This window comes from Xyrauchen texanus, chromosome 22, assembly GCF_025860055.1.
Source record: "Xyrauchen texanus isolate HMW12.3.18 chromosome 22, RBS_HiC_50CHRs, whole genome shotgun sequence".
NCBI classification, from domain to species: Eukaryota; Metazoa; Chordata; class Actinopteri; order Cypriniformes; family Catostomidae; genus Xyrauchen; species Xyrauchen texanus.
The window spans coordinates 6,229,067-6,255,714 of record NC_068297.1 but is presented as its reverse complement, the minus strand read 5'-3'; the positions used below and the strand labels follow the sequence as shown (position 1 = coordinate 6,255,714).

Sequence of the window (26,648 nt, the reverse complement as noted above, 5' to 3'; positions counted from 1 at the left end):
TACAAAAATTTTATGAATGCCTTTGTAATGGATTATATAAAGAGGCTTCAGGGGTTATCAAACTTTGGTCTTCTGAAACGTTATGTAATGAGTAATTTAACAGTAATAACAAAGCAATTACCCCACTGTTCCTGTATGGCGACGAGGTTGGACAGCAGACGTTCGTGATAGAGTCTCTCTAGCTGTATAAACCTGACTGCTCGCTCATCTAGAGAAGGCTCAGGTTTAGGAAAATCTACAGGAAATACTGTAGACAACCCATTCAGGCACTATAGACAGTGGGTGGCAGTGTTAATGCACTGAATTTAACACAATAAACAGCTCTATATATAATAAATGTTGGAAGCATCCCTGATTTTGTAAGCGTATAATATAATAAAGACATTAAGGCATAAAATGGAAAAAAAGGGGCTATAAATGGAACAAGCATCAACATAACATTTAAGAACTGTCCAACATGCCATTACATTGAGCACTATAATGCAGAAATACAAAAGTAAATATAGATACACTCTCGTTGAGGTATAAGTGGAGTCAGAGCACTTTAAAGGAAACACCTTCTGGTTACATCTTAAATGCAGTTATACTTAATGCATTATAGCTTTATTAAAGTTCAAATAATATGGAAGCAGATCATGTAAATAACCACAAACTCCAAAACTAAGCAGCTTTATTAATAAAAGAGAGTTTTTGTTTTTTTGTGAGTTAAAGATGGATTGAAGTGAACAAAAAAGTGAGAGAGGGTAGTCTTTGCCCTATTATACACAGTTTGTTTTTGGGCTTGTTTTAGCAGCTATACTGCACAAGATTTTTAAAAAAGATGCATTCACATGAGAAGCAGCATATTAGATATTTGTACTTGCTTTTAGAGAATAGATCTTGAATATAAGTATATTTTGTCTTTACTGCACTATATACACTTACATACAAAATACATGTATATTTAAGATATATTCTCTTAAAGCAAGTCTAAATATCTTATATGTTGCTTCTCAAGTAAATGTATCTTGTATTAAGGAATTTTATACAATTTTAAAATGGAAAACAAAAACACTTGATTATAGGATTTTTTTGCAGTGAATTTCCTTAATATATTAAACCTTAATTCAGTGACTATCATCTAGATGTATTTTTAAAAGATGATTTTGTCCTCTTTATTGTTAGGAAGCACGTTTAAAAAAAACTTTTAAGTCAGGGCACAAGCTGAATAATCGGTAAAGAGCTGATGATTAATCGTTTCAATAATTGCAGAATAGTCGAATAATCGTTCAAATAATTGTTAGAATAATCGCTTACCAAAATAATTGTTAGCTGCAGCCCTACATAATAAAAATAATGAAAACTTTGTATGGAGGAAACCAGCTCTTGTTACTCTACAATTAAACCACATTGACAGGAGGATCCTCTCACTATTGTCAGTCAGGTTCATGGCTGGACTGGTAATCTGGCATACTGGGGCCGATCAGGGGACAACTGGCCATCGGGAGAACCGAGCGGGCCAGTGGGTTGGCCGCGAAACGGGTTTCAATAAGCTAAAATGAGCTGCCGCTTTATGCAAAACGGACCACAAAACGGCACCACGATATGCAGAAAAGGACAGCGAACAACAATTTTCGGGCAGTTGCTATGTAAATTCCCAGGCCGATTTATCTTCCCAGTCCAGCCCTGGTCAGGTTTATTGTGGTGAATGTATCCTGACACGCATATTCTATGTCTCTGTGTGAGCGCACAGATTTGGTTGTTTTCCTGGCCATGTGCTTTTCTCCTTAGTCTGTGTCTCATGTTCAGAGCATGGTGTCTGTATCCTGAACTTCGGTCTGGTTTCTGAGTTTGGATCTGGACACTCATGCTCCATGTCTGGTCTTTGTGAGCGCATGGCTTCGGATGCGGTTCTGCTGCAATGCGATCTTCTGTCTGTCTTGTGTTTTTACTTCTTTTTTGCTAGTTGTGGTTTGTGTGAGCACATGGCTTCCGTCAGGATTGTTTGCCATGTTCTCTTCTGTCTCACATCTAGGCCCCGCCCCTGTGTTACACAGTTATCATTTAATTAGCCTCACCCGCCTTCCCTCGTTACCCACCTTAGTTCCTTCCCTATATATAGCTCCTCTCATGTTCAGTCCTGTGCCAGATTGTTTTGTGTATATGTGTCTTCCCAGTCGATTGTTTTAAGATTTTTACTTTGTTTTTCTCCATTGGGGGATTTTTCTTTGTATTTTTTTTAATATAGCCTTTTAAATTTGCCACCGTGTTTGGGTCCTGCTTCAACAAACTGTGACAAACATTTTAAGGATACAGTCCTCATCACGTATAAACGACTCTGCAATCTGTAAAGATAGAAAGATTTACTTAGTATTATTATTCAACAAATTACACACTGAAGAACATAATTACAGAAGAACATACTTGGGTAACACAATACATAACATTAACAAACAATATGGTAACACTTTGCAATAAGGTTCTATTTATTAACATTAGTAAACACATTTGGTATCATAAACTAACAATGGACAAAATATTTTTACAGCATTTATTAATCTTTATTTATGGTTCATTATTACTTCATAATGCATAAACTAATGTTAATCTATACACCTTATAATTAAAAAATATATATTTGTATATTTTGCAATTAACATCAAGGTTAAGTGGTGTACAAGTACTGTTCATTGTTAGTTCATGTTAACTAATGTTAATAAATACAACATTATTGTAAAGTGTTAACAAAATTATTATATTACAAAATGTTGAACAGATTAACATCCATTCAAATAATTAGAAATGTCATTAACCTTCAATAAATACCGTACATATTATTCTCATATTTGCATGTATATTAACTAATAATCTAACTCAATTAAAGATCATAAAAAGTTTGTAAATGACTTATAAAAGTGATTTTAAAGCATTTTTTTATAATTATGCTAATTTACCATTACACTTAAAACATGCTGTATATGCACTTCCTGTAATTTTACAAACGTATTACACCTGAAAAACAAGTTAATTCTTCTGAGACATCATTTATTCTACTACACCTGGCTGTGACAGATACACAACTGTCATCTAAGGAGCAAAGACTCCATGACTCTTGTCATCAGCTTTTTTTATCTTGTAAAGTCATGTCCAGACAGGATGACAATGACTACAGCACATACAGTATTCCTCCTGAACACACCAACTCAACACAAGAGATGTCTCACAGAGTGGGCGACTATAAAACCTAGTAGTGACCTTTCTTACTTCCCAGTTTTTCTATCTATATAAATCAACCTCTTTTTTCTTTCTAATTTCTGGACAGCACTAAAAGATCTAAAGACATGCAAGGCACTCACTTCACTTTAAATGAGTCATTTTCTAATTTTTTTCCCCTTGATATGCCCCCTCTTAATTGCACCGAAGGAACAAAATGGACAGGGAAATAAATGAGCAGTTTTAGCAATCGTATTATTAGCTTTTATGAGTCATCTGTCCCTCCATCAACTTTAGTTACGCATAAACCCATTTTCAGGATAATACAAAAACAGCTGAATGTGGTACCATTGTGCAAGCAAAGAGCTGCTTGTAAATACACTTAAATGAGGTCAAGCTAATATAAACATTTATTAGAGCTTGACCATTTAAGGTACTGGTTATTCTGTTTCCTCTCTGATACCACATGCTTTTATGGACTTGCTGAATCGGTCAATGTTATCAGCATGGGCCAACACCAACAACAGACTAACAAGAGCAGTACAAGCAAATTTATCTTGTGTCCTGGCTTATATAAGTTAGTGAGGCAAGTTCATAAAAGCAAAGTGGTTTGCTCCATCTACTGGCAGTGAACAAGCTACCCACTGTTAAAATAACTACAAAAAGACAGAAAGAGGTTTCACAGGACGATCATACTTGGTGAAGGTACTGTGGCAGAAGTGGATGGTCTCCCTGCTCCCCCAGCTCTTGGAGAGAAACAGCCACAGATCGACTGAAGCCCCGGGGTGAACCAGTCTCACTGTGAGGGGGCCCTTCAGGGCTGACAAGGCTCTCAGACACTGAAAACAAAAATAACAACAACCGATTTATAAAACTGGTATTTCTGGCTCTAAAATATGATTGGATGGATGAGCCACATTTGAAGCCATTTAACATCAATCCACACACATAGCTCAACATGGATATATCGGTCAACTGTGGAGATTTTCACATGGATTGCTATTACGTGACTTAACGGATTCTGCCTGGGGTCATAATTTATGATCTGTTTCAATAATAATGAAAAGTAGGACAGATGATTAAGAGTTTTACCAAGTTTACTCATTCGTTTATTTAAGGCACTTCCAGAGAATGTGCATTCTTTTTCTGTCAAATCGGAGTTCAAATTCTATGAAAATGGGAACGGTTGGAATCTCGTAATCCGCATGACGTGAGCACACCTTTATTACCAGTATTGGGGAGTAACTAACTGAAAGTAACAACATTACTAACTCAACTATTCAATAGCATGAACATAATGTAGGACATTTATTCGGACCGTCTGAAAGCTGAAATACAAGAGAGCAGATATTTTTAGGCTTGGAATCCATGCCTTTTTCACACGTCGATCGGAAAACTTCCCAAATGATTATCAATCTATATCTGCATTTTTTCCAGATATAAATAGGACTACTTGTTACACAATAGTTTTAGTTGCTTCATACATATTTATCAAAAAAATTTGTAAATGACATGCCGCATTAAAAAAATGTGAAAGTTATTTTCTATGTAGTTGCGCACATTAACGCTCTGCGTCTGTCTGTAGGGCCCAGCTAAGACTCCGAAGGGTGCTCAAAATTCTGCAGCACCACGGAGCATAACAGGACATTCTAACCATCACTGGATGATATATTGTGTATCTTTCATATAGCCCACACAATGTATTTTCAGTAACATGTTTGTCTTTTTGTGGTTTGAGAGCTTGAATTAAACCTATTGAATTAAATCCATTTAGCACGGATTATGGATCTGTTGAAGTCATGACAGGTCACATTTTTAAAGAGATCCATAATGAAAGATAAATATATGAAATTTTTTTTTTTTTAAACGACTAAATATCAAAGCAGGATGATTGATATGAAAAAAAAAAAAAAAATATATATATATATATATATATATATATATATATATATATATATATATATATATATATATATATATATATATATATATATATATATATACACATACATATAATTTTGTACTTTGAAAACATTTCTGCACTTCTGTTTTTGCAGTTCAAAACAACAGAACTCATTTTACATGTTTGTAATGTTTAGAACATCACAAGCAACAATTCAGATTATGCATAAATTGGGCAATTCCATGGAAATGTCAACCACATCATGGAAAAAGAAAATGTTTTAACCAAACTCCCTTTAGTTTTGTTGTGGTATGAAGGATAATGCCAGACAAACCGCTAGAGGGCGCTGCTTGCACACACAATGCCGACTAAAGCGCTGACTTAAATCGCAAATGCAGTCTATTTTTAAGCTATTTTAAGACTTAATCAATCGTGTAGTCTTAATGTATACCATACCAATGTCTAAAAAGTAAATTTTTCTGGTTTTAAAGCATTTTGGATGGTTTTACCTCATGTAAAGGTAAGTGCCACTTTCACAGCTATCACATTGTTTTTTCCTCATTAATGTGAGAACGAGAATTATTAAATATCTTCTTAGAAGTGCCAAGTCTTTTACATTCTGTGGATATCATTATTTCCGAATTGTGCATTTGAATTTACAGAGTTTTTACGAAGTGTGACAAATTATATAAACCATTGTTTTTTCCTATCAGAATTTTCATGCTTGAAACAGATTTGCAGATGGTTTTAATTTGAGCATAAATTGGCCGATAAATATCTATGGACGCTACATCAGTGCATACCTTCAATTCAAGGCTTCACCCAGAGAAATTGCATAACAAGCATTGCAGTTTTTAATTGTTCAGTTTGCAGTTACACCAGTTTCATACACTAACCTGTAAACTCGTACAAAAACCTTTGTAACTTTTGTGTGTATGGTAACTAGATTCTCAACATTTGACAACCACCTACACCGCATTGATGCATCCATACACATAACCCTTTGAGAAAATAACGTGCCAATCAATGTATCAATATTGTGTTACATTCATAAATATTTAAGAAAGCATGATACCTCTCAGTTCACTCCGATGTAAAGCTCTACAAAACTCAATATGACATTAAAAGCAGCAGTTTTGTCACACTACTATTTGTAGGAAGAGGCTTGTTACGTTTAACAAAAAATTACTACGTTTTGGATTCAGTTTTAAATAATATAAATGTTGTTAGCTATTTTATATAACTTTTTAATTATTTAAAAAGATAGCTTGACTTTAAATTATAGTCTTTATTTTAGATTACCTCCCCTTTTTCTCCCCAATTTGGAATGCCCAATTCCCAATGCGCTCTAAGTCCTCATAGTGGCGTAGAGACTCGCTTCAATCCGGGTGGCAGAGGACAAATCTCAGTTGCCTCCGCGTCTGAGGCAGTCAACCTGCGCATCTTATCACGTGGCTTATTAAGCACATTACCGTGGAGACATAGCGCTGCATCCACGCACAACTCACTACAAGCCCGACCGAGAGTGAACCACATTATGGCGACCATGAGGAGGTTACCCCATGTGACTTTACCCTCCCTTGAACCGGGCTAATACTTGCTGAGCTACCCATGCCCATCATTTAAGTACTTTAAATTATGAGCAGGTTGTTGCTTGGAAAGCTACAGTAGCTTTTCAAACACTGGTGATCAAATGACACTATAACCTGTTGTGACTGACTGATAAAGGTATTATAAACCATGCTAAATGTACATGGTTTCGGTGTCATTTTTCAAAATATAGCCTGGGAGGAGTCCCTGTCCCAATGTGATGGTGTTTGTTACCTGTGGGACTGGGACTAGGTGTTGGGGAGTCTTGATTGTGTCCATCAAGCTCTGGAGAGTATGCACCACTGTTACTATCCACCTCTTCCTCCTCCTCCTCTTCTTCATACTCCATCTTGGAACAATCATAATCCTCATCACCACTCTTATGAGTTTTATACTGTCGGAGGGGCCTCAGTCCTCCATGGGGCCCCTGTTCAACCTCTTCCTCCACCAGCCGGTTCTGATTATCATCTGGGCTGCTGCAGAACTCTGATTCGTTTAAGAGGTCAGGGTCAGTTACTCCTCCCCGCCTCACTGGGCTGTTGCTCTGCCACTGTCCGTCATCCATGAGGCCCTGATGACCGAGAGCATGGAGATCCACTCGAACCCCTGCAGGCCCCTCAATGGTGCTTTCCCCTGGCCCTGGAGAGAAACAAATGGTTAAGGACACTATTATGGGCGTGAACCATCAGGAAACAAAGTAGGTCACTGCTGGCATTTAAGAACAATGACTCATAGTTTACCAGTAATTTCACTTCATGTTTGTTGAGAGCACTGCATAACACTTGAGATTTGTCAACTTGTCTGTGATTTTGAATGGTATTTGTTTCAAGCTATTTTGACAATGCTTTCATTCAGCTCAACAGGTTTAGCATCATTCACATGATATCATTACAGGTAATCTTTCACACACAAACTGCAAAAAAAAAAAAAAAAAAAAAAAAAAAAAGAAAAAAAAACACTCCTACAGAGCTGGTCAGTAATACTGTAAACCTATTATTATGTTAATGCGTGTGTGTGTAATATTTATATATATGCATTACAAAAACACTCATTGGCTACTTTATTAGATACATCTGTACATCTACATATTCATCCGATTATCTAGTCAGCCAATTGTGTGGCAGCAGTGTAATGTATAAAATCATGCAGATATAAGTCAGGAGCTTCAGTTAATGTTCACATCAGAATGGGGGAAAAAATGTGATCTCATTGACCTAGACAATGGTATGAATTTTGGTGCCAGACGGGCTGGTTTGAGTATTTCTGTAACTGCTGATCTCCTGGGATTTTGACACGCAACAAGCAAAACCAGCAAAATGTTACACATTAAGACTACACAATTGATTGAGTTAAGACTGAAATCGCAATAGGGTCTTGTGCGATTTCTAAACCTTGAAAGCTTAAAAATTGACTGCATTTTACGATAAATTCACACACACACAAACACACACCTCTGTTGACCTCGCTCATCTACAAGGCATTTCCATCCACAGAACTGCCGCTCACTGGATGTTTTTTGCTTTTGGCACCATTCAGAGTAAATTCTAGAGACTGTAGTGTGTGTGTAAATCCCAGAAGATCAGCAGTTACAGAAATACTCAAACTAGCCCATCTGGCACAAACCACCATGCCAGCTCCAAATCAAAAAGATTTCCTCATTCTGTTGGTTGATGTGAACATTAACTGAAGCTCCTGACCCATATCTGCATGATTTTATGCATTGCACTGTTGCCATTAGATAATCGCATTTTTACACACAGCAGTCTCTAGAACAGGGTTTGGGAACCTGTGGCTCTTCGTTAAAAATCAAGTGGCTCGCCGGGTGTCTCACCATTCAGCAACACATGATCGTTTAAAACTTTCTAGAGATAATTTTCCTGTAGAAAGTGTGGGTGCAATTGCAAAGCTTGAGGTCAATGACACGGTGTTGATTTCCTTTCTCCTGAATTTGTCATACAGCCTACTCCTGTTGAACAAGGTTTGAAACGAACACCTGCCAAATGCAGATTTTTCATGCAGAGTATTTTGCTGATGTACCAGCCACTGTGGGAGGCGAACTGTAAGACTTCTCGGAGTGATATATGATAAGAAATTAGACGAAATGTGATTATATTTTGAAGAACAGACTAACGAAAAGCACCCGATGTGCATCTGATTTGATGTGTGCGCAGTGAGCTCTGCCATTCACAAGTGCAATGAAAGCACTTCTACAAGACACACAAATGCAATTCACTGGTTAAGTCTATTTTCTTCACCTCTCTTTTTTTCCTCCATCTCTCAGTGACTGTTTGGTTTCAATGAATAGTGAATTCCAACTATGAAGATTTTTCATGACAGTCCCTGTTGGGTTGCAACTGAAGGAAGAGCACCATCCTCAATAACATAGTGTCTCATGATAGAGCTTATGCAATAATATACATCATCTTACAACTCTTAAAGCAGACTCACTGTTTTGTTTTTTCATCTGCTCTGGGGGATTCTGGAACATCAGACTGAATGTATGAATACTATGATGCTCATGCTAATATATTTCATTGCGTGTAATTCAACTTAGGAAAATGCAATATTTGTGAACTGAATAAAGTGAGCTGGAGGATAAAAAAAATCAATTCACTTGACAATCTTTTTGAATATTTATATACAATACGTCAGTTTCTTAACCAAAACCAATTGTATCACTTCAGAAGACATGGATTAAACCACTAGAGTAGTATTGACTTTATGCTGCATTTTTGTCTTTTTGGAGCTTGAAAGTTTGGACACCATTGACATGCACTGTATGGATATATTAAAATCATATCTCCATCAATAAATGTTTGTTTCTGACTTCTTTTGTTATCTTTTAATTGTTTTATATACAGTGCATTCATAAAGTAAAAACTAAAATTGTATTTCACAGACCACATCTCAAAGACCGCAAGATCATGTAGATTTGTAGAAGATAAGATCCTTCCTCTCTGTACATGTCACACAACTACTTGTTCAGTCACTTGTCATAACTAGACTGGACTACTGTAACTCTCTCATTGCAGGCCTTCCTGCATGTGCAATAAGACCTCTGCAAATGATCCAGAATGCAGCAGCACGTCTGGTCTTTAATGAACCAAAGAGAGCACATGTTACACCACTCTTTGTCTCTCTCCACTGGCTGCCGGTTGATGCACGTATTAAATTCAAGGCTCTGATTCTGACATACAGAAGAGTAACTGGGTCCAGCATACCTAAAATTATTTCTGCAGAGCTACACGCCCACCAGAAGCCTGTGGTCGGCTAAGGAATGTCGCCTTGTTGTACCAACACAAAGAGGCTCCAAAACACTTTCCTGGACTTTCGGCTTCATCGTACCACATTGGTAGAATGACCTTCCCAACTCCATCTGTGAAGCTGACTCACTCTCTGTTTTCAAAAAACAGCTAAAAACACATCTTTACCATGAGCACTTAACCAGTCACTTAAAAAGAAATTATTGTGCACTTTAATCTGTTTTGAATGCTATTCTGATGCTAGAGAAATTTTGTTTACTACATTTTACTATCAACTTGGTACCGGAGTTCCGGTACTTTTTTTAACAACACTAATCTGCACCTTAGCAGACGTGGCTGGATGCATGGGAAGATCGCGTTTAGATATGATAGCTGTGCATATAGAAGCTTTGAACTGTTATCATGGTACAATGTATAAAAAATAAACTTATTTTGTGGTTTAAAAGACTGAGTACCTGTTTGAGTGACTACAAACTACAGACACTTGAACAGTGTAGCCTGAGTCAGTGCAAAAGCCGATTTGAATCTAGCAGCTGGTAAAGTAACTGACTGTTGCAAAACATGTGTGACGCTACTATGCAGGGCCCAGTTATTAACCGTCACATATGTGTGATGGTACATATGAAAGGGTTCAAGCATTTTAGCATAAGGCTGCAACATAAAATGTGAAAACATTAAGGGGTCTGAATACTTTATGAATGCATTGGATAAGTCTACTAAAATGTTACAATGGGCACACGCACATTAAAATACATAGGAGCACAAAATAATCATTATAAACACAGGTCACTGTAACAAAGACAACCTGGATGCTAAAAGTCTGTTTTTTAGAGGACAGATCGACTTGAGGCAGATGTTATTTGGCTCTGTAAAAGAGCAGGCTGACTCATCGCAGACCTGAGGCATGTATTTGCTTTTCTGGCAGCATATAGTGAGTGACTCAGTTAAGGACAATTAGATCTCGCCCTTCGTTATGACCACCTACACACATCCACAGCCTAACCACATCACCCAGAATGGGCAAAATATCGGTTCAGTACTTGGACAATTTGAACTGATTTTTCAAGTGATTTGTTACAAACGGCAGGAGAAAAAGCAAGTGAGCACAAACTATACACAGATTTGGGTTACTGCGCTTTAATGCCCAAGTAAACACAAAGCTGATAAGGTCACATTATTTTACGGATTTCTTTTTACATTAAGGATTTTGTACGTAAATAGTGGACACATAAAACGGCAGAACAAGTATAACATGAGGTCAATTATGTTATGGCAAGCAGTGAATTAGTTGGGTATGTGAGATGCCATGTTTATTCATCCAGAAATCAATTAACCCGCTATCCTTTAAGGGGAAAACATTTAAAACATTAAAGCTAGGGAGGTGTGTGTGTGTGAGAGAGAGAATTGCTCTATCTTTTAATTGTCATTTGTTTGTAATTCTTTCATAATTATTTATTTATTGTACTGTGTATATACGTATTTTATGTTTGTAATATGTTTATTACTAAATGCTTTGGCAACTTTGTACATAGTATACATGCAAATAAAGCTGATTTGAGAGAGAGAGAGAGAGAGAGAGAGAGAGAGAGAATCATCAAATTCTTCAAAACCATCTGTGAATATAATCAAAATCCTCTACGATAAACAATTAGTTTAAAACTAAAGTTTGCAACGTCCAACTGCATAATAATGACTGAATAAATGTGTTTATTTGTAAGTGTATTTAACAAAGCCCAGGCTTTTTTTTTTTTTTTGCATTATCAGCACTGAATTTGGGGGGAAACCTGTGGAATTCTGATAAATGATTTAAATATGTTCAAATTTGTTAACGAACCCGAGATTGCCTGTTATTATCGTTAACGAAAACTAAAAAGAAAAGTTTTCTTTAACTGAAATGAAAATAAAAACTGAAAAGAGTTGAAAAAAATGAAACTAAAATCCTTATTCATGAAACTAAGGGTGTAACCGTTTATTGTTCAATTTTACAAGGATCTGTATCCAATACGCGCAAAGTCATACGTATGGCAGGCATTCACATGGAAATCACTTCATGCACACGAGGAGCACTAAAATGCTATTACTAGCTGAATACGTGAGAACTGAAAATGAAACCATGCAAGTGAATACATGGAGCAGAAGTGATTCAGAGAGATTTCTTGATTTAGAGTACAGTATTGTGAACTGAACCGAATCGTGAAATGAGTGTACCGTTACACCCTTATCCAAAACGAAAACAAAATAAAAATGATCTTGGATTAATTTTCGTTTTTGATACACAGATTCAATATGGGCAAAGTGGGACACTTTTGGAAATGATGTTTCTAGGTACTTTTAATTATGATCTAAATGAAACATAACCTGGTATTATACCTTTAAAGAAGGTTTAGCATGTCTTAACACAAATTTAGTCAAAATCAAAAATGAAGACATACTCAATACTGGGAAGAAACATTTGAAGACCCTCTTTAGACCAAATGATAGGGGGAAAATTATTATGTAGAAAATAACTACAAATTATTATAATTTTTTTTTTAACAATATACACTTTCATTTCAAGTTACCACATGTAACATTTAAAAACATCAAGTCAACTTTTCCCATTTTAAAACCTTAAAAATATTTACCAATGCTTTTTCTGGTGATCATGAAATAAGCGGTCACACATCCTGATGTAAAATCATCAATTTAAAACCACAATAAGTTAATCGTTTACTTCCCAGATTAGTTTAGTAATTATTTAATTAAATACATATGGATACAATGGGACTCAAGCTTAACTGTCCCACTTTACCCATCTTCACCCTAAATTTTTAAATTTGAAACATTTCTAATCCTTAATTAAACATGAAAAAAATGCCACTAGATAGAGGTAACACAAGACTATCCTGAGAAATGTAATGAAGTTAGAGAAACATTTGAAATGAAACCAGTAAACACTAAAATAGTAAACAAGTAAACTATACTAGAAAATAGTGAGAAAAACCAACGAAAGTAAACTAAATTGAAACGACAAATTAAAAATCCAAACCTATAATTACCCTGGAGAGTACTACACACTCTTATAGGCAATAGAAAGCCAAATCAAATAAGATAAAGTATTTTATTTAAATTTCCCGGTTCAATACAAATATAGCTTAATGCATTGCTTTTGTGGCATATGCTGATCACCACAAAAAATTTTTTTAAATTGTTGCATGTTCCTTTGAAAAAAAGAAGCAAAAAAAAACAGACACTGCAAGGCAGTTATATTGGAAGTGAACAGGACCCGTCAATACACAACGTTTCAAACAGCTTGATCTCATGAAATTTACGTGACCATGACAACATTTTTGCTATTCAAAATCTATGTGCTGTTTAACAATTTTGGCTGCAGTTTTCTAATGAAATGTCCAGCTGGGGGCATCAAAAGCGAGTAAAACGGTGCCTTATTCAGATGCGGTTTTAAGGTGAATTTTAAATGAATGTTTTTAAAACATACCTCCCTAACCTAAAACTAACCAATAGTGTCTTAAAATATAAATGAGATGTTTAAAAAAGAAATCCTTTCCAAATCAACACCTAAACCTAACCAATAGGGTTTTAAAATGCAGAAGCGAGATGAAAAAGCACATTTTCGGAAGCAAACACATCATGTCATGCTGCTTCTATGAATCTGTCATGTCACATGTCAGCTTGACTTCATGGCTGGTCTTGAACCAGAGTCCAGCGCTATATCAGGTGAGCTACCATGCAAGCTGTTTGCATTGGAAACAGTGCATTTATGTAGGCAGGTCTGTAATATAGTACAAGCATTAAAATTGATAATTTCTTAAAAGATGTATTAGAGTAGTGGTGTGTTCACATACAATGCGAAGCTGCAAGTATTCTCCCTTCTCTTCTGGAAAAGGACAGGTGGAGGGGCTTCTACGACTTGGCTCATACTAAAGTACAACCAATAGCTGGAATAAAGTAGACGCGCATATTTTCAAAACTTACCAGGTAGTCCAACTTCCTCGCTCGCTTTCATCCACATGATGTCTTTTTTCGTCCGGTCTCTGTACATGTGTGACGTTGTGTCATACAATTCCGGATACCCACACACCGCTACAACAATTTTTTTCATACATTTTTCCAGATTTCTTCTGCTACTACGTCAGTACATCAGTGACATCCAGACAATCTCAATGCTGATAGGCTTTCACGACAACGCGTCATGCGAATTTCTCGCGAGTTTTTGAATGAAGCGATTCCGCGTGACCGAGTCGCATCATTCGCTTCAATAGATGCGTCTATTCGCATCTTTGCATTGACTTTGTATGTAATAAAAAGTAAATGCGTTGTATGTGAACGCACCATAATAGTGTCGATGTCATAAAAATAGCAGGTTCTGAATAATAGAGAGAAAAAAATATGTATTTATAAAGTCATAATCAGCCATTGAAGTCATGATTTGAGTGAAAGTGAATAAAACACAGTTGTTGTAATGCCTCGGTTCATTTCACCAGGAAACTGCTGGGAATTGTACCTGGAGACACGCAAAACAAGTTTGGCAAAACTGTATATAGTCACGTTTTCACTATGAGAACAGGTTGGTTTCAAAAGTATAACCACAAGACGTAAGCATAACACGTGCGGACAACATTTTTGTGTGATAAAAGGAGGGATTTACCGGCATTACAAACTGTAAATTGTGTGTGTGTGTGTGTGTGTGTGTGTGTGTGTGTGTGTGTGTCTGTCTGTCTGCAGCTTGGCCTACCATATTACAGGGTTTACTTGACAACGAGTTTGATTATTGCACATAACTTTACACAGATAAAGTTTGTAAACTATTTACTCACTAAAATCATGTTAACAAATATGGTTACTTCTTGTGGCAATAATTTTGAAACAATGTGTTTTTTAGTGTTTATTGACTGGCCCCATTCACTTTACTGTAAAATGATTTTTTTAAATGTTTTTAAAAGGATCGAGGGACAATTCTACATAATTTGTGGTAATCAACATTATGCCACAAATGCTGTTGATTTAAGCTTAACTGATGTCAAAATTTGACCTCTGGGAGAGCTTGTGACCTCTGTGATGTGTCAATCCTTTGATTGCCTTCCCAGCCTAATAGTCATTTATTTCCTAGAACATAGAAAGTTCTTAGTAGTCGCAAGCAAAACTATACTATACTCACTTAAGCTCAACAAAGCACAGTAAGCCAGAAATACATTCTGTTTATTAATTATTAAACAAAAGATATGTGACACCTTCCTTGAAATGATGCTTGAACTTCAGTCCCCATTCTGTTTTAAAGGTGATCAATCCCATAACAAACCATCACCACTTCTAAACTAATGTAAATAAACAACAGATTACACAAACTGCAGCTGTCTTTCCACTGAAGGATGAAAGCAGATGCTAATATTATATAATGCATTGTGTCCAACATGGTGTGTATACACATTCAATATTAGATGCAGTATCAAAACATCTGTCACATTTTAAGCATGCAGCGTGAAATGTTAACAGAAAGCTTTGTAAGTTCCTATTCCACCATTGTAAACATCACATTTCTCTGAACTGTTAATAAATGCGTTCTCAGATCAGATGCTGGTAGTATGGAAACATGGAAGTACCTGTCATTAATTATAGTGCTAACATGTATAGCACCACTAGTGCATCAAGTCTTTTTTTTACTGCACATTTTTATCTCTTTTTCACACGCTGTTACTCAATTTTATGAGTATTGTATTGAATATAAGCAGCACTACTCACGAACTGATAAGGCAGGTGGTTTGAAATCGGATGTAGGTCCTTGTAAACCGCAGACAGGCAGCAGCGGTCTTGGCTCTCGGCTGATGTGTGTTTGTGTGCTGCTGCTGCTACACGTCTGCGCAGCTCTTCCTGTCATTCATCCGGGTACTTCCGAAGAAAGCTTTATCTCATTAATATTAATGATGTCACGCGGATGTCGCTTGGGTACGCTGGGTACTTTCAATACCTTCGGGACATTTTTGTCTTTTTTCGATCGTTTTGGTTGTGCTACTGCCAACGGCATACATTTTGCCAACGGTTGTGTATTTTTTGGTGAATTTTGATATTTCAACCTCGATCAGTTCCTATAATAAATCTATAATACACCGTGTACACAAAACAGTTACACTCAGGACGGTAAGGACAAAAATGTCCTCCATTAAAACTGCAATATTTGACCCCCGTGGCATTAAAGCATAACATCGTGAATTATATTACATTATGATTTCATTCCAGAGCCCCGGCTTCAAAATTTTAATGTTTTATATTTTCCACCAGATGACGCCATATTTCTCATGTTTAGCCTACGCAGCACATGCATGCTTTTTCTTATTTTTAAAATGAAAATATTAGAGAGCACAGAAAACAATAACAAAGAAAAACATGATTTTGTTTACAATTCTGATGACTTTGCATAAATTTTTCTCTTGTTTTTTTCCCCAGCATATTTTAAATGTTTTATACATTTTTTGATTCATGCTTGTTATTTTTTGATCTGCACTAATTATTTTGCTATGTGCTTTTTATTTATTTTTGCACTTATTATACTTTTTTTTTATTTATTTTTTTTTATCTGCGCTTATTATTTTTTTTTGATTCACGCTAATTTATTTTTTGATTTACCTTTATTTATTTTTATTTGAGATACCTGTCAGTCAACTCGAGAACACGAATATGCATAAACTGAACCAGCCTAACCGAGACAATTCCATATGTCCTCTAAACGGACTGACTTGCATTGAAAGGGAGTTTGTTGCTACTCAGCTGAGTAATTCAGCGGGCACCTTTAAACTATTGCTATTAATTAGGACGCCCAGATGTCGATTGGTAACCTTCCAAATATTCACGAGCTGATGCCCACACTGTGTGCTTTCACTGCCACCCTATGCACAAGACTAATTATTACAAGCTTAAATGTTTACTTCTTGCTACAAAAAATATTTTGCAGTTATTTCTATTTAATTCGATACGTAATAGGATAAATGAAATACTATAATCGTTTATTCAACCTTAAGTCACTCCAAACACGTTTTTGAGGTATGAAAGGAATTGTTTGAAGTGTGTCCAGACTGCTCTTTCCCATACAATGAAAGTGAACAGTGTAATTGGCTGCACAAGGACAAAAAAAGTTCCTTGGAACTAGTCATAGGTCTTATACCGTATAACCTTCTGAATGGAAAAAAAGTATTCTGAAGCCATACAATAGTTTTGTGTGCAGAAAACGCAGAAATGCAAGTTATTTATCTGTAATATCCTCTGTGACTCAAGTTAGCCTTAACTCAGGTTATGGATTACTTTTATGCTGCCTTTTGGCCACCATTCACTTGCCTTTTATGGACCTACAGAGCTGCGATATTCTTCAAAAAAGTCTGTGTTCTGCTGAAGAAAGAAAGTCTTACACATCTGGGATGGCATGAGGGTGAGCAAATAACGAGAGCATTTTCATTTTTGGGTGAAAGATTCCTTGAACCAGCAAAGGAACCAGATCAATCTAAATCGTGAACCATATCAACTTATTCACTGAAAAAAAAATCAAGACTCAAAATAACGATTTGTTCACAAATAACATCATAACTTCTCTCGCAAATGTGCTAAATGCTGAGCTATGGCGGATTTTCAGTGAGAAACTGGATAACACTTATTTAATTCTTCATATCAAAACCAAGAAATCAAATTCCTCTCAGTAATTACATTTATTTATTTTTTATAAAAAAAAATCTTAGATTTTTTTAAATACAGCAACCATTCAAAACATAAAAGTGAAAGTGATAAAATGCTAAAATGCTTTTGAAATTTCACATAATAATTGGGTTGGTAATGTCCTATTGATTAGGATTACAAATTGATTATTATTTCTTACATAATGAAAAAGTATTATTTTCCAGTGATTATAAAGCAATCATGCAGGTTTTGGTGTACTTTCAGCACAGACACATACGTTTAATGCATTCCGTAGTGGCAACACTACTTTTAATTTCAATACCAACACATTTTAGGGAAGGTCTCCTTACTTGTTCAAAGATATTCAGCCATCAGTCACAGACAACCTAAAAGGCTGCAAACATAAACTGTCTGTCAATCAAAATTTTAGAAATCTAACTTTATCAAAATACTTTGTTAGTCTACTAATTTGCCATCATTAACCAGGAGTTTGACCTTGCTTAAAATCTGAGACTCTTTTTAAGCAATATGTTGCTTATTGTGAACTCTAGGTAGTCATTTTTCATCCATGATTAGTTCGGTAGGTAACGTGTCCCAGGCACTATTACCCACAGCCAGTGTTCTTAGTTTCCAAGGTCTCTTCGTGAAGCCAGCTCTCAGCAAATTTCCCTGACTGCTCCATTAACTCAAACAGGCGCTTGTACTCATCCGGGTAAATGTCACCTGTCAGGGTGTCATCGAGTAAGCCAAGCTTTGAAATTAGTTCTGACCCACTGCCAGGACTCCATAAGCTTTGGAAATGGAGGACAACAAAGGAAGCATATTATGATAAAGACCAACATTTAGTATATGTACATTGAATCCAGGCTTCATCAGCTTACTTAATTTGTTCAATCAGCTTGCTTTTCCTTTTGGCGAGGCATTGTTTAACCATCATGACCAGAGTGGTGCCGTTCAAGGGAGTGAGATGAGAGGTAAACAGGTCCTCACGTGGGGTTATCCGCACCAAACAGAGGTTATCTGCATGGGACAGCTGGGGGGGAAAAGGTGAAAAATGAAAAACGGATACTGAAACTAATACATAAAGAGGACATTTTGTTGAAGCAATGCTTATTTATGTGTCAATACATACTGTGCTCTTTGAGGTTGACGTTCCTTTCTTCTTGGTTGTTGTCAAAAAAGATGACAACGGCTCCTGGTAACACAGACAAAGTAGACATTCAGTAAAAGATGGACACAGTAGTACATGGACAAACACTTCAGTCCATCATATTAATTGATACTTTATAGTACACAAAGTTTTATGATGCATTATATACTGTATATATTTTTCCATCTGGTAAATGACAAAAAACAAACAAAAAAAAAATAAAATAAAATATATATATATATATATATATATATATATATATATATATATCGGACAAATACAGAGCCTAGGGTGTAAATTTTCACCCACTTTGAATCGACAATTATAGAAGCCAAAGGAAGTGCACTATGGCTGGAACTGGCTATATGCTGGATACTTGGTGTAGTGTGTTTTGGAAACATCAGAACGGATTCAAGAGTAAATTGAACATTATATCATCACAACAGCAGTTCCAGCAGCGATTCCTAAAACTAGGGAACAAGTCAAGATCCCTAAAAAAGGGGGTGACTTTTCCTACATTTGCTATCTATAGACGCACAGAAAAATTGGGCTGGATTGTGGTGGTGACAAAAAAACAACAACCTCACACTGATTGTGTTCGGGGTCAAATTTGACCACACATAGGTAATGAATGGGTGAGACAATAAGACAAAAAAAAACAAAAAACATATTTTAAGACAAAACATGTTTTTTTTGTCAAATATTAATCATAGAATTTATAGAAACCACAGGATTATCCATGATTAAATGGTCTGCACTTATATAGCACTTTTTTTAACCTTAGAGGTTACCAAAGCGCTTTACACTGTTTCCCAATCACCCATTCACACACACACACTCATACACCAATGGTGGCAGAGCTGCCATGCAAGGCGCTAGCCTGCCATTGGGAGCAACTTGGGGTTCAGTGTCTTGCCCAAGGACAATAGTAAAACCATGGTTTTGTGGTCAATGTCATGATTATTGCTATAGAAAAACTATGATAAATTTATTGCAAGGGAACACAAAACTATTTCAGAAAAAAATACAAAAACAAAAAGGAAACAATGTTGCAAAATAAAAGATGTCCCCAAGGGCTTGGTCTTCTAGTCTTACCTCGTGCAGTAACTCAATATCACAGGCCATCTGCCATAGAACACTATAAGCTTGGTAATTCTTATAATCTCTTGGACGGGTCACCAATTTCTATAAAACAGAGAAGAAAAGTCCAAGTTCCTGATCATTTCAAGATTGGAATCAGTGGTTCTTAACCAGGGGCAGCTAGATTAAATATAAATTAAAACAATTATAATAAAGATGTAGACCTATAACATGACAGCATATTTCTCACTGTATTTAGTATATAAAGTCAGGTGAGCTCACATTGTATTCTTTCTGGCTAATGAACATGATCAGCTCCACGCGTCCATAGCGAAAAATGGAAATGCGCTCAAACAGGCTGTAGATGAGCTTCCATAGCATGCTCCTCTCGTTCCTCTGAGAGAAGATTCCCACCACCTTCACTGGGACATCTACTCAAAAAAATATAAATATTACATTTTATTATTAACCATCTTATAATAAAAATGTTTACTGATTAATAATAATAGTAATGGCTTAAAGGAATAGTTCACCCAAAAATGAAAATTCATAATTTACTCACCCTCATGCCATCCCAGATGTGTATGACTATCTTTCTTCTGCTGAACACAAATTCAGATTTTTAGAAGAATATTTCAGCACTATAAGTCCATACAATGCAAGTGAATGGTGACCAGAACTATGAAGCTCCAATAAACGCATAAAGGCAGCATAAACGTATTCCATAATACTCCAATGGGTTAATTCATGTCCTCTGAAGCAAACCAATCGGTTTTGGGTGTGAACGGACCAAAATGTAACTACCTTTTCACTATCTTGGCGATTATGATTTCAAGCTCGATTACACTTCCTAGCAGCATCTAGCACTCTGCACATGCGTCAAACACTAGGAAATGTAATCAAGCTCGAAATCATGGAGACTGCTGATGTCAAGTTTATAGTGAAAGGGAGTTACATTTTGGTCCATTCCAACCCAAAACCGTTTGGTTTGCTTCAGAAGACATGGATTTAACCACTGGCATTGTATGGATTACTTTTATGCTGCCTTTATGTGCTTTTTGGAGCTTCAAAGTTTTGGTCACCATTCATTTGCATTGTATGAACCTACAGAGCCCAAATGTTCTCCTAAAAATCTTAATTTGTGTTGATCTGAAGAAAGAAATTGACACATCTGGGATGGCATGATGGTGAGTAAATGATGAGAGATTTTTGGGTGAACTATTCCTCTAAAATAATATTGTGTTTAACAATGGTTCTCAATGTAAAACATATAAACTGACATCACATTTTTTATTTGAATTCAACAGCCCCCTTTAACAACTATTGCAATAGCCACAAAATGAATTGCGATTTGTTATTTGAATGTTTTGGCATTGAATATAAGGTTGAGAACCACTGAAGTCTAAGACTTAACTCTATTTTTTGAAAGGTTTTAAAAGTTGAAAAGTGCAATACAAATGAATCTGCATTTGAATCTAACAAGATAATAATAGTTAACTCTCAATGTTGGGGACACTAACCTGCTGACCAACGTACTTCAGAGATTCCAAGATTAGAAAAGAGCTCCTCTGAGAACATGGCAGGTGGTTTCATGCTGCCGAGGCCGATGGGATCTATTTTAAAGAAGTCACAATGAACCACATCCAACTGCCCATCCAGTTTCCTCTCTAGATTCTTTGAGATCAAAGATGAACTATTAGGTCATTATCATGGTCCCAATGAAAGCTGATACTGAGCAGAGCAACTGTGATTGATTTTACCTGCAGCTCAGGAAGGAAGTTTGCTTCACTTTCCAGTGCAACTACTCTTTGAGCACCATGATTAATCAGAGCACGTGTCAACACTCCAGGACCTATAGACAGAGATACAGACCATGGGAAAATTAGTGATAGACATTCATAGGTGAGGGTGAGTAATTTATAAAATTATTTTAATTTTAGGGTGGACTTTCCCTTTAAATAGTACTATATACTGCATGTACACTCACCTAAAGGATTATTAGGAACACCATACTAATACTGTGTTTGACCCCCTTTCACCTTCAGAACTGCCTTAATTCTACGTGGCATTGATTCAACAAGGTGCTGAAAGCATTCTTTAGAAATGTTGGCCCATATTGATAGGATAGCATCTTGCAGTTGATGGAGATTTGTGGGATGCACATCCAGGGCACGAAGCTCCTGCTCCACCACATCCCAAAGATGCTCTATTGGGTTGAGATCTGGTGACTGTGGGGGCCATTTTAGTACAGTGAACTCATTGTCATGTTCAAGAAACCAATTTGAAATGATTCGAGCTTTGTGACATGGTGCATTATCCTGCTGGAAGTAGCCATCAGAGGATGGGTACATGGTGACCATAAAGGGATGGACATGGTCAGAAACAATGCTCAGGTAGGCCGTGGCATTTAAACGATGCCCAATTGGCACTAAGGGGCCTAAAGTGTGCCAAGAAAACATCCCCCACACCATTACACCACCACCACCACCACCAGCCTGCACAGTGGTAACAAGGCATGATGGATCCATGTTCTCATTCTGTTTACGGCAAATTCTGACTCTACCATCTGAATGTCTCAACAGAAATCGAGACTCATCAGACCAGGCAACATTTTTCCAGTCTTCAACTGTCCAATTTTGGTGAGCTCTTGCAAATTGTAGCCTCTTTTTCCTATTTGTAGTGGAGATGAGTGGTACCCGGTGGGGTCTTCTGCTGTTGTAGCCCATCCGCCTCAAGGTTGTGCGTGTTGTGGCTTCACAAATGCTTTGCTGCATACCTCGGTTGTAACGAGTGGTTATTTCAGGCAAAGTTGCTCTTCTATCAGCTTGAATCAGTCGGCCCATTCTCCTCTGACCTCTAGCATCAACAAGGCATTTTCAGCCCACAGGACTGCCGCATACTGGATGTTTTTCCTTTTCACACCATTCTTTGTAAACCCTAGAAATGGTTGTGTGTGAAAATCCCAGTAACTGAGCAGATTGTGAAATACTCAGACCGGCCCGTCTGGCACCAACAACCATGCCACGCTCAAAATTGCTTAAATCACCTTTCTTTCCCATTCTGACATTCAGCTTGGAGTTCAGGAGATTGTCTTGACCAGGACCACACCCCTAAATGCATTGAAGCAACTGCCATGTGATTGGTTGATTAGATAATTGCATTAATGAGAAATTGAACAGGTGTTCCTAATAATCCTTTAGGTGAGTGTACATGTACAAGTTTATATACACCTTAGCCACATACATTTAAACTCAGTTTTTCACAATTCCTGACATTGTTTAAAACATTCCCTGTCTTAGGTCAGTTAGGATCACTACTTTATTTTAAGAATGTGAAATGTCAGGATAATAGTTGAGAATTATTTATTTCAGCTTTTATTTCTTTCATCACATTCCCAGTGGGTCAGTTTACATATAATTATTTTGTATTTGGTAGCATTGCCTTGAAATTGTTTAACTTGGGTCAAACATTTGGGTAGCCTTCCACAAGCTTCTCACAATAAATTGCTGGAATTTTGCCCTATTCCTCCAGACAGAACTGGTGTAACTGAGTCAGGTTTGTAGGCCTCCTTACTTGCACACATTTTTCAGTTCTGCCCACAAACTTTCTATCAGATTGAGGTTAGGGCTTTGTGATGGCCACTCCAATACCTTGACTTTGTCCTTAAGCCGTTTTGCCACAACATTGGAGGTATTCTTGGGGTCACTGTCCATTTGGAAGACCCATTTATGATCGCGCTTTAACTTCCTGGCTGATGACTTGAGACGTTGCTTCAATATAGCCACATAATTTTCCTTCCTCATGATGCCATCTATTTTGTGAAGTGCACCAGTCCCTCCTGCAGCAAAGCACCCCCACAACATGATGCTGGACCCCTCCATGCTTAAGGGTTGGGATGGTGTTCTTCGGCTTGCAAGCGTCACCCTTTTTCCTCAAAACATAACAACGGTCATTATGGCCAAACAGTTACATTTTGTTTAATCGGACCAGTGGATATTTCTCCAAAAAGTATGTTCTTTGTCCCCATGTGCACTTGCAAACTGTAGTCTGGCTTTTTATGACGGTTTTGATGCAGTAGCTTCTTCCTTGCAGAGCAGCCTTTCAGGTTATTTCGATATAGGACTCGTTTTACTGTGGATAGAGATACTTGTCTACCTGTTTCCTTCCTGCATCTTTTCACAATGTACATTGCTGTTGTTCTGGAATTGATTTGCACTTTTCGCACCAAAATACGTTAATCTCTAGGAGACAGAATGGGTCTCCTTCCTAAGCGATATGATGCCTGCGTGGTCCCATGGTGTTTAAACTTGCGTACTATGTTTTGTACAGATGAACGTGGAACCTTCAGGTGTTTGTAAATTCCTCCCAAGGATGAACCAGACTTGTGGAGGTCCACAACTTTATTTCTTAAGTCTTGGCTGATTTCTTTTGATTTTCCCATGATGTCAAGCTAAGAGGCACTGAGTTTGAAGGTAGGCCTTAAAATACATCCACAGGTACACCTCCATTTCAGTACATCTCCTATCAGAAGCCTAACTGGCTAATTGTCTAAAGGCTTGACATAATTTCTGGAATTTTCACAATTAAATGTGAAACAATCTGTCTGTACACAACTGTTGGAAAAATGACTTAAGTCATGCACAAAGTAGATGTCCTAAATGACTTGCCAAAACTATAGTTTGCTAATATTAAACCTGTGGAGTGATTAAAAATTAATTTTAATGACTTAAACCTAAGTGTATATAAACTTCTGACAACTGTATTGGCATTATATTGCCCACCCTGCTCACTAGATATCGGCCATTAAAAAGCCCATATAAGTCGACCACTAGTGAACATGTTTGCGTCTACATTTACAATAAACTATACTGTATATTCATCAACAATTCCGATATTAAATCAGCTGACAAGATACAAACCTGGGTTGCACTCAAATATAACAGCTTTCCCATCTTCAATGTCTCCTGCGAGGTGGTCGGTCATAATTCTTGCAATGGCAGGGTCCACAATAAACCGCCTCAGGCTTTTACAGGCCAACGCTTTATGTATATTCTCATCCACGTCACCCAGATCTAAAGGATCATACCGGCAGAGCGGGCGGAACTGACCCTTCTGGGGCACAGCGATGGCAGAGAGGTTCCTTTGAATGGCTCCTGTGGATGGAGAGGTTCTCTCTGCTTTGCTGGACTGAGATGTTGGCTTCCTCGCCCCAGAGGAGAATGAGTCCAGAGCATAAACACTTGCAGAGGTGGACAAAGTCCTGTGTTTAGTTAAAGGCAGAGCGCTGGGTGATGCAGATCTTGATGTTCCACACAGAGTCCTTATAGTTAGGAAAAAGATCTGGCATCCTCTACATGTTGCCATGGTGACCAAACAAGCATAAACCCTGAAATCACATACACAAAATGTATTCAAAATTAACTTTGTTGCATTAAATTCATTTGAGACATTCTAAAGTTTTTAATGCAAAACAGTATTTTTAATTTTTGCTGCTATGCGGTTTTACATAAAGCAACATAATAAGATCATGTCATCTTCAACATAACACGTTGAATTTTAACATGACGCCATACTGCACTTATGTATTGTATAAGAATGCATCTTATGCATTCTAAGACTTTTATGCAAAACACAAAACAACGTTAAATTGTCATTAAAATCAATTCAGTTTCGCCATTTAAAAACACTCTGACCCGACCTCATTGTATATACTACACCTAATGCACATTTCAGCTGGTTATAGTCAGATAATATTCCCATACTAATGGCTATCAGCGCATAGGTTTGCAGTTAACATGGTTTGATAACACGCGTATTGGCTACAGGTTTTTCTGATCAAGCCATTTAAAACAAATTAAATCCAACCTAACCTCAAAAGACAGGAGATCTGTCCAACAGATCTACATTAATGAAGCGATTTCATGCTACGCAACACACGGTGTGTCTTTGACATTGCGTCCATGTTGCTGACCTGATAGTTTCGCAATCCTATTGGTAGAGTCGCATACAACACGTTTCTGCCCCGCGACGGTCAAATGTGTTCCGATCAAAAATGCGTCAGATTTGTGCATACAACTGTCTTTAAATGTCTATATGTGGATGTCCGTGGATGTGGATGTGGATGTGGAGGTGAGTGTGAGTGTATGTCTGTCTATGTGTGGCCCTGCGATGGACTGGCGACCTGTTCAGGGTGTCCCCCGCCTTTCGCCCAATGTTAGCTGGGATAGGCTCCAGCCCCCCGTGACCCTGTACACAGGATAAGCGGTTGATTTTGTGTGTGTGTGTGTGTGTGTGTGTGTGTGTGTGTGTGTGTGTGTGTGTGTGTGTGTGTGTGTGTGTGTGTGTGTGTGTGTGTGTACTTTATTTTTTTTATAATCGTAAACTTGCATTGTGTGGACCTACAGAGCTGAGATATTTATCTAAAAATCTTTTTTGTGTAATGCTGAAGAAAGAAAGTCATACACATCTGGGATGGCATGAGGGTGAGTAAATGAAAATGTTTCGTTTTGAATGAACTACTCCTTGTGTAAACCAAAATACAAAATGTTTTTTAATGGTTGCTCTTAGTTTTATTATATATAAATGTATAACTGTAAACTAACCTTCCCCCCGTTTTTAAATAAATTTTCTTCATTGTTTTCATAACCATATTATATATTTCTTTTCATAAACATTTTAGATTTTTTAAAGAAAACAGTGACTGACATTAGTAAAGTAGCCTTCAGCATTTTATTAAATGTAAAAAAACAGATTAACGTTATAATGTTCTTTTCACAGATGAAAATATTAAAAACAGGGGGGAAAAAAATAA

The 26,648-nt window shown here is 37.0% G+C and overlaps 2 protein-coding genes across 2 annotated transcripts in view; both read right to left on the bottom strand.

Moving 5' to 3' along the window:
- Positions 1–15,813, bottom strand: part of cnsta (consortin, connexin sorting protein a) — a 32,918-nt gene extending 17,105 nt beyond the window's left edge. Inside the window, exons 1-5 of the mRNA XM_052153165.1 lie at positions 15,688–15,813; positions 6,920–7,324; positions 3,889–4,031; positions 2,294–2,324; positions 122–208 (exon numbers count right to left, since the gene is read on the bottom strand). Coding sequence (XP_052009125.1) covers positions 122–208; positions 2,294–2,324; positions 3,889–4,031; positions 6,920–7,250 — 592 coding nt within the window. The 5' untranslated portion in view covers positions 7,251–7,324; positions 15,688–15,813. The remainder of the gene's footprint in view (positions 1–121; positions 209–2,293; positions 2,325–3,888; positions 4,032–6,919; positions 7,325–15,687) is intronic.
- A 1,813-nt stretch (positions 15,814–17,626) lies between these two features.
- LOC127662131 (dimethyladenosine transferase 2, mitochondrial-like) lies at positions 17,627–26,003 on the bottom strand. The gene is made up of 9 exons (XM_052153166.1): positions 25,708–26,003; positions 24,757–25,223; positions 21,598–21,689; positions 21,358–21,511; positions 20,120–20,268; positions 19,853–19,942; positions 18,740–18,802; positions 18,489–18,640; positions 17,627–18,398 (listed from the first exon to the last, which is right to left on the bottom strand). The coding sequence occupies exons 2-9, from the start codon at positions 25,199–25,201 to the stop codon at positions 18,212–18,214; spliced, it is 1,332 nt and encodes a 443-aa protein (XP_052009126.1). The 5' UTR covers positions 25,202–25,223; positions 25,708–26,003; the 3' UTR covers positions 17,627–18,211.
- Between the last annotated feature and the right edge of the window lie 645 nt (positions 26,004–26,648).

Coding starts and splice junctions, on each gene's coding strand:
- LOC127662131 (XM_052153166.1), bottom strand. CDS start 25,201: ATGGCAACATGTAGAGGATGCCAGATCTTTTTCCTAACTATAAGGACT. Junction 21,512..21,597: donor ACTTCCTTCCTGAGCTGCAG/GTAAAATCAATC, acceptor TTGATCTCAAAG/AATCTAGAGAGGAAACTGGA. Junction 19,943..20,119: donor TTAGCCAGAAAGAATACAAT/GTGAGCTCACCT, acceptor TCTGTTTTATAG/AAATTGGTGACCCGTCCAAG.